At 45.4% G+C, this 8,512-nt stretch overlaps 1 protein-coding gene across 1 annotated transcript in view; it reads right to left on the bottom strand.

Moving 5' to 3' along the window:
- Positions 1 to 8,249, bottom strand: part of cep89 (centrosomal protein 89) — a 34,422-nt gene extending 26,173 nt beyond the window's left edge. Inside the window, exons 1-6 of the mRNA XM_063189987.1 lie at positions 7,977 to 8,249; positions 5,942 to 6,048; positions 4,342 to 4,518; positions 3,553 to 3,775; positions 873 to 948; positions 561 to 589 (exon numbers count right to left, since the gene is read on the bottom strand). Coding sequence (XP_063046057.1) covers positions 561 to 589; positions 873 to 948; positions 3,553 to 3,775; positions 4,342 to 4,518; positions 5,942 to 6,048; positions 7,977 to 8,039 — 675 coding nt within the window. The 5' untranslated portion in view covers positions 8,040 to 8,249. The remainder of the gene's footprint in view (positions 1 to 560; positions 590 to 872; positions 949 to 3,552; positions 3,776 to 4,341; positions 4,519 to 5,941; positions 6,049 to 7,976) is intronic.
- Positions 8,250 to 8,512: the final 263 nt, after the last annotated feature.

The raw sequence follows: 8,512 nt of genomic DNA, 5'->3' as shown, positions 1-8,512 counted from the left end.
AATCGTAATTCAAATCGTTTTTAACAAAAACGGAAATCGTTTTAAAAAAAAAAAAAAAGTAAAAAAAAATTTTTTTTTTTACATTTTCGTAAACTATGGCGGCCAAATTTAAACTATGGCGGGCAGCCATAGTTTCCTCAATGTATGGGAAACACTGTAATATAACCAAAGGCAGGTGTGTGTGCCGGAGGCAGGTGTTGGAATGTTGAAATGTTCCCACACTGCTGTAGACGACAGGGGGTCAAGATGACCTGAGAGTGTGAGTGTGTGTGTGTGTGTGCGTGTGTGTGTGTGTGTGTGTGTGTGTGTGTGTGTGTGTGTGTGTGTGTCTGTGTGTGTGTGTATGTGTGTGTCTGTGTGTGTGTGTATGTGTGCGTGTGTGTGTGTGTGCGTGCTCGCGTGTGTGAGTGTAGCTTCCGTGTGTAGGGGTGAGACGACATCACAGTGATACAGCGTGTTAAGATGACCTGAGTGTGTGTGTGTGTGTGTGTGTGTGTGTGTGTGTGTGTGTGTGTGTGTGTGTGTGTGTGTGTGTGTGTATATGTCTTTGATGGTCTCACCTTCTCTCTAGTTTCCTCTTCAACCTCCTCTGAAAACAAACACAACAAACTACACATTTAGCATGACAGTAACACAGTGTGTGTGTGTGTGTGTGTGTGTGTGTGTGTGTGTGTGTGTGTGTGTGTGTGTGTGTGTGTGTGTGTGTGAGAGTGTGTGAGTGAGAGAGAAAGAGACCTGGTTCTTTCTGTAACATGTAACATAACATTCATTACATTAATATATAATGTGTGTGTGCGTGTGTGTGTGCGTGTGTGTGTGTGTGTGTGTGTGTGTGTGTGTGTGTGTGTGTGTGTGTGTGTGTGTGTGTGTACCTTCCGTGTGTAGGGGTGAGACGACATCAAAGGTGCTCTCTCCGGTCAGGTCATCTGGCTCTGAGTGGGAAGACTTCTACACACACACACACACGCACACACACACACACACACACACACACACAGGCACGCACACACACACACACACACACACACACACACACACACACACACACACACACACACACACACACACACACACACACACACACACACACACACGCATGCACACACGCACGCGCGCACGCACGCACACACACACACACACACACACGCGCGCGCGCACGCACACACGCACACACACACACGCATGCATGCACACACACACACACACACACACGCACACACACACACACACACACACACACACACACACACACACACACACACACACACACACACACACACACACACACACACACACACACACACACACCAATTATACGAGTGATTCTACGGTTTGAGTGCCCTTTAGGTCCATGGACTTTATTTTCCAATTCCACTAACTATTAACTGCATCCAATGATGTTTTGGACATTAGCACACATTTATCTTTCATTTAATACAGAAAGTGAAGACATAACATTATTTTCCTATTATTCCATAATATTTAATACTGCTTTTGGGCGTTTTCATGCCGTCCTCGTTTTCCAAATGTCAGATTCAGTCCTCATACTAGCATGTAAAAAAACTTGTTTTGTTCAAGATCAATTATTAATTAATAATTATTAATAATTATATACATTATTTAGTTTAGTTCAAACAGGGACCATGCACAGGAGTCATTGTTTATACAAGTAAAGAGATGACTGGTGCCAGATTACAGCTAGTACAACTCATTTCCATCTGCAGTCCCTGGACGGGACTCACAAAAACTAGGGTACTTCGTCCGGACGTGCCTACGACACTAGTGATGCGCGTCCTCGTTGCCGAACGGCAGTGGGCACTGCACTGGGACTCACTAGTTTCAAACAAGCGATTTAGGGTTAGGCTTGGGTTTAGGGTGAGGTTTAGGGTTAAGGTTAGGGACGGTATGGACGGTGGTCATGGCGACGAATCAAACGTCGTCGGCAACAAGGACGCACATAGCTATTGTGACGTAGGCATGTAGTACCGCCACCAGACGAAACAACCTAGAATTTGTTTGTCCCGTCCCTGGACAGGTAGAGCAACATTAAAATACAGTTCATACAGCCATAGGTGCATAGGTTTCATTCCCAGATTGAACAAACACACACACACACACACACACACACACACACACACACACACACACACACACACACACACACACACACACACACACACACACACACACACACACACACACGCACACACACACACAGAGCAGTCCTGGAGCAGTATGATACAACAGCTCCACTCAGAGGCAAAGCGGACAAACTCCAACAGTAAGTGAATTCTGTGTGTGTGTGCTATTACGTGTGTGTAAATAGTAAATACAGTATTTATGTGTGTACCAGGCCAGCCATGTGGCTAGTGGTTTATTCAAGTGCTCATATTACATTACATTACACTTAGCTGAAGCTTGTACCAGAGAGAGTAGAGAGAGAGGTTCCATTGGCCCATTGTTTCCGGGTTCTACAATTGCAAGGGGGGGGGGGATCCCCCTTTAGGCAGACCTAAGGACTGTTCTATTCAATGCTCGCAGTATTATGACACGCCCCTTTAGGCAGACCAGAACTTGGTCACGTTAGGTCCCATAGCAACCTATTACATTGGCATGTCTCTATATACTTAAAGAATCTCTGGTTGTACAGTATGCCACGTAAGTGAGTACACCTCTCACATTTTTGCAGAATTGTGAGTATATCTTTTCATAGGAGAGCAATTAAAGAAATTCCACTTTGACACAATGATTAGTAACCTTTTAACAACATGCATAACCACTTCAATTTCTTGCTCACTCTGAAAAATCAGGCCATTAATACTGCCATTAATAATTGAACATTTCCCACAAACGTGAGTACACTCCAGATTAAAATCCGGTAGAGAAGGGGCCGTGTTGGCTCGAATCGTCTCAAAATGAAAAGGGATTAAAAGGGAGGTCATCGGTGTGTGTTTCTTTCTTTACACTGAACTTTTACATTTTGAGTCTGCATCTGGCTAAAATAGATGGGTGTGAGATTTGAATGAAATCCTATGGAGAGTATCATGATCTGCTTCAGTAGTCACAGTGCATGTTGACATGCATGCTTCTTTTAGGTGTAATTCAGATTTCCAATGTTGACAGCATTCATGCAAACCATGTCAGTCCCACTACCATGCTTGACCATCTTTCTACTTTCTACTCTACTACTTTTTTTTTTTAAACTCACTTGTTTACCACCACACATGCTTGACACCATCTAAAGCTAATTTCTTTATCATGGTTACTAGGTTATTAACGGGCTATAGATATTCTAGAATAGTAAGTAGTCAATCACAAGCCATGAATTCCTTCTTAGTGTCACGCACTTGAGTGGAACACATGAAACCGACCGAATGAATGTAAACAATGAATATTTATTCAATGAAAAAATGAACAATTTATTCCAATAACCTAATTATGGTGTGTGTGTGTGTGTGTGTGTGTGTGTGTGTGTGTGTGTGTGTGTGTGTGTGTGTGTGTGTGTGTGTGTGTGTGTGTGTGTGTGTGTGTGTGTGTGTGTGTGTGTGTCACCTTGTGTGGTATGGCGTATACAGGGCTGGTATTGTTGTCATCTACTGTTTGGTAGATGTGTGTGTTTCTGTCTTCCCTCTCCTCCTCCTCTTCCTCTTCCTCCTCTACGTCTTCGTCATCATCTTCATCGTGCTCCTCTTCTTCCTCCTCTTCCTCCTCCTCTCCTGAGCGACCCGGGGAGGAGTGACGCGACCTGGAGCCTACAGGCACTGACCACTGGTCTCTACACACACACACACACACACACACACACACACACACACACACACACACACACACACACACACACACACACACAGAGAGAGAGAGAGCGAGAGAGAGAGAGAGAGAGAGAGAGAGAGAGAGAGAGAGAGAGAGAGAGAGAGAGAGAGAGAGAGAGAGAGAGAGAGAGAGAGAGAGAGAGAGAGAGAGAGAGAGAGAGAGAGAGAGAGAGAGAGAGAGAGAGCGAGAGAGCGAGAGAGAGAGAGCGAGAGAGAGAGGGAGAGAGAGGGGGAGATAGAGAGAGAGAGAGAGAGAGAGAGAGAGAGAGACAGAGAGAGAGAGAGAGAGAGAGAGAGTGATTGGCAGCCTGGATTCAGAAGCTCCAGTCCACTGCCACATATTCCAGAATACCTGGTTTTAGAGTGTTAGGATGCCCATCACTATATTTAGCTGCACATGACAAACTTTTCATGCAGTGAAGCACACACACACACACAGACACACAGACACACACACACAGACACACACACACACACACAGACACACAGACACACACACACAGACACACACACACACCTGTGCACTTACCTGGTGTAGAGGGCGGTGGTGGCGAAGGGCTGAAAGGCGTGTGAGTGTTCTGAGCGCGAGTGTGTGTCACTTTCGGAGAGCGAGCGCGTGCGTGTGTGTGTGAGGGTGCTCGGGGGGGGAATGGCCACCGTGCGCCCCGTCAGAGACGAAGACAAGATGGCCGCCGCCAAAGCCGACCTGAAATGACCACACAGGGAGACAGGAAGAGGAAATGACCACTTGAGGACACAGGAAGACAATAGACCCCTTGCACCTCCCTTGACAACCGTCGTCAGAACGAACTCAGAGGACAATTGCGCTCCGAACTCAGTGCGCAGCCCGTGGAATAGCCAGATTACTGCAGATCAGTGGTCGGCAATTTCGTTTGTATATGGACAATATGAAGCATTAATATCCATTTGAACCAGTGCTTCTCAAACTTTTTCAGACCGAGGACCACTTTGTCCCCCCAAATATGTTCAGGGACCGGCTGTCAACTGAATTGACAGTTGATGGGTGCTAATTTGACACTGCTAATTTTGACGCAGATCACTTACTTTTTTGTCCACATTCACAAGCCTGTCTTACTGTAGTGAAAATGATATGTTTAGCTTTGTAATAATGTTACAAATATAGCATACTGCTAGCTTGTCATGGTAAAATAGAAATCCCCTCTTGGACCACATGTGCTCTGTCACGGACCACTAGTGGTCCCCGGACCACACTTTGAGAATCATTGATTTAAACGGTCCATATCCATATCCATTTGCTCTCTCTCTCATCCTGCCCCGGACCCTGCTCAATGCTCCATGTCATCGAGGGCATTTCTGTCACTGAAAAAGTGACGCAGGCCAGATGGTGTGTGATTGTCTGCTTTCTTTCTCTCCTTTGATTAGTTCTTTGTTTCCTCCGCAGAAGGAGAATGGAGGAGAGAAGGATGTAAAGACACAAGGATGGAGAAATGAGGCTCAGCGTGTGCAAAAGGAAAAGAATCTGGTGCCACACGGATGTCTATTTTCTGTTATTTATTTTTTCAGTGCAGTAAGACTAACGTTTCGACATGCGTCGTTTCGGACTAACCGTCCTTTATCAGAGTGCACTTTGATAAAGGACGGTTAGTCCGAAACGAAGACGAATGTCGAAAGGTTTGTCTTACTGCACTGAAAAAATAAATAACAGAAAATAGACATCCGTGTGGCACCAGATTCTTTTCCCTTTGCACATATTATTTAGTCCTGCTCTGGTTGCACCGGATTGTCAATTCAGAAGCGAGCAGTGCGTATTTCCTTTGTTTTTACAGAGGCTCAGTATGTGTTGATATGCACCTTATACCTGTAGGTGGCGCTGCAGGTTAACCACCACTGATCATTATTATACACTGTACATGTATCTACGTCTATATCATATTTATTACCTATAAATGATCAGCATTATATTCAGAAACTAGGAGCACTCAGAGAGAGCAAAGTTAGCACGTTTTTCTTGCTTTTTGTGCAGATTAGGAACTGGAATGTCAAAATCGTGTGTGTGTGTGTGCGTGTGCGTGTGTGTGTATGTGTGTGTGTGTGCATGCGTGCGTGCTTATGTGTGCGTGTGTGTGTGTGTGTGTGTGCGTGTGTACCTGGGTCTCTCGGGGGAGGGGCTGGGGCTCCGGGGGGGAGGGGTGCGGGGCACGGCAGGTCGGGGGGCGATGGTGGCAGCAGGAATCAGACCATGAGCTATATGCTTCTACACACACACACACACACACACACACAGCAGAGAGAGGCATTACACACACACACACACACACACACACACACACATAGAGAAAGCAAATAGAGGCATCACACATGCAAACCATATATTCATATTAACAAATATCATCAAACAATCATGATCGATATCATAAAACATCATCAATATCATGATCAATACTAGGGATGTAGAGAATCCTGATTTTTAAGGTTCGTTTTAACACACACACACACACACACGGGCCTACCGGGCCTAGGTCCGGGGGCCCAAGAGGCAAGGCTGGGGCCTGAAGCATTCATTCATATTGCGTTAATGTTGAAGCGTTTTCCAAACCAGCGACACACACCCATGGAAGCATAACACACACACACACACACACACACACACACACACACACACGCGCGCGCGCGCGCACACACGCGCACACACACACACACACATACACAGAGAAAGCAAATAGAGGCATCAATACTAGGGATGTAGAGAATCCTGATTTTTAAGGTTCCGTCTGATACCCAATCCACTGCTTGACACTCCTCGTCTTAACAGTTAGACAGAGAATACTTCATACAGGAATATTTTATTATTTTATTTTAAAATGTAAAATCATAGGCAATAATAGGCAAGTCTTAAACATTGACAACATAATCAAGTCGTGCTTACACGGTAGGATTTGGTTTGGTTGGCGCTCTAAAGTTCAACAGAAAACCAAATCCAAACCCAATCTTGGATTCAATACACCCCTAATGAATACTATGTGGTTACACACACACAGAAAGCAGAGAAAAGCGCCACATGTAGATTAGCATGGAGTGAGGACACACACACACACACACACACACACACACACACACACACACACACACACACACACACACACACACACACAGACAGACACACACACACACACACACACACACACACACACACACACACACACACACACACACACACACACACACACACACACACACACACACACACACAGGCCTACCGGGCCTAGGTCCGGGGGCCCAAGAGGCAAGGCTGGGGCCTGAAGCATTCATTCATATTGCGTTAATGTTGTAGCAACTAGGGAACTACATCCAACAACACAGACTCTCGCTTAAAACCCTGAAGCGTTTTCCAAACACACACAGACCCGTCCCTGCAGACGCACACATGCACGCACGCGCGCGCGCACGCACACACACACACACACACACACACACACACACACACACACACACACACACACACACACACACACACACACACACACACACACACACACACACACACACACACACATAGACACACACATAGAGACACACAAAGTTATGCTATGGGATATTGTCGAAGCGACCAGGGATGACTGCATGTATCTTCACCAACCTTCACAATCAAAACACACACAGAGAGAGAGAGAGAGAGAGAGAGAGAGAGAGAGAGAGAGAGAGAGAGAGAGAGACTCTATAATAGAACAGCAACTATGCACACAAAGCTATTCAAGTAACCTCTGGACACACACACACACACACACACACACACACACACACACACACACACACACACACACACACACACATACTGTGTTATCCAACATAGCAGCTAAACTATTCTATTTTGAGAGGAGACAAACTAAACCAGCACGGCCAGTAGGCTACTACACTGAAGCGGAAGTAGGCTGTTCAAACACAGATGATTTACCTGCTAGAATAATTTGCAGGTCAGTGTAAATAGTGTCAGCTCGAAACCGCACACCCCCTTTCTTTTTCTAGGTCAACTGACCTAAATAACTGTGGCAAAGCTACTCGGAGATACATTTACAAGGGGAGAACAGCTTGGAATGTTGACTTGTGCTCCGGAGTCAGCTGATAGCCTGTCTACCAATAGGAAAAACACCGTAAAACATAACAATAAGGCATGCGATAACTCACAAATGCTTTTCTTTCGCTTCTCCTGAAGCTAAAATTGAACTTGGACATCTTATCGAACTGCATAGCTTGGCGTTTGATTGCTGTTCCCCTTTTTTCTCCTCCCGAACGATTGGTAGGCTACAATGTCGCTCTCAGCTGGCGAAACAATAGAAGTTACTTTGTATCTCAGATTGTAAACAACTAAAATAGCCTTCTGATCACGACTTGGCACACAGGTCAGCTACAAGATATTTGAACAGCAACGGTCACTTCCAGGAGTAACACACGCCTACGCAAAAAGGACGCTTCAAACTGCCTGCCACATCGAAGCAACAGGTGATCTTATTGGTTGGATTTCAAGAGAGTAGCCACTCAGAGAACAGCTTTAATCTGCTTAGCAACGCCATGTGGTTCCAAAACTGCCTTGCCTCATTTTGGTGAACTCTTTTTGACATCCACAAGACGATTCTCCTCTTTAAACACATATTACAGAAATGTAGAGGAAAAACGTCGGCTGAGTCGGTGGTAAAAGTTGCTTCCCTTGTGGATAACTAAAC

The sequence above is a fragment of the Engraulis encrasicolus genome, chromosome 23, assembly GCF_034702125.1.
Source record: "Engraulis encrasicolus isolate BLACKSEA-1 chromosome 23, IST_EnEncr_1.0, whole genome shotgun sequence".
NCBI classification, from domain to species: domain Eukaryota; kingdom Metazoa; phylum Chordata; class Actinopteri; order Clupeiformes; family Engraulidae; genus Engraulis; species Engraulis encrasicolus.
This window is presented reverse-complemented; position numbering and strand designations above follow the sequence as displayed.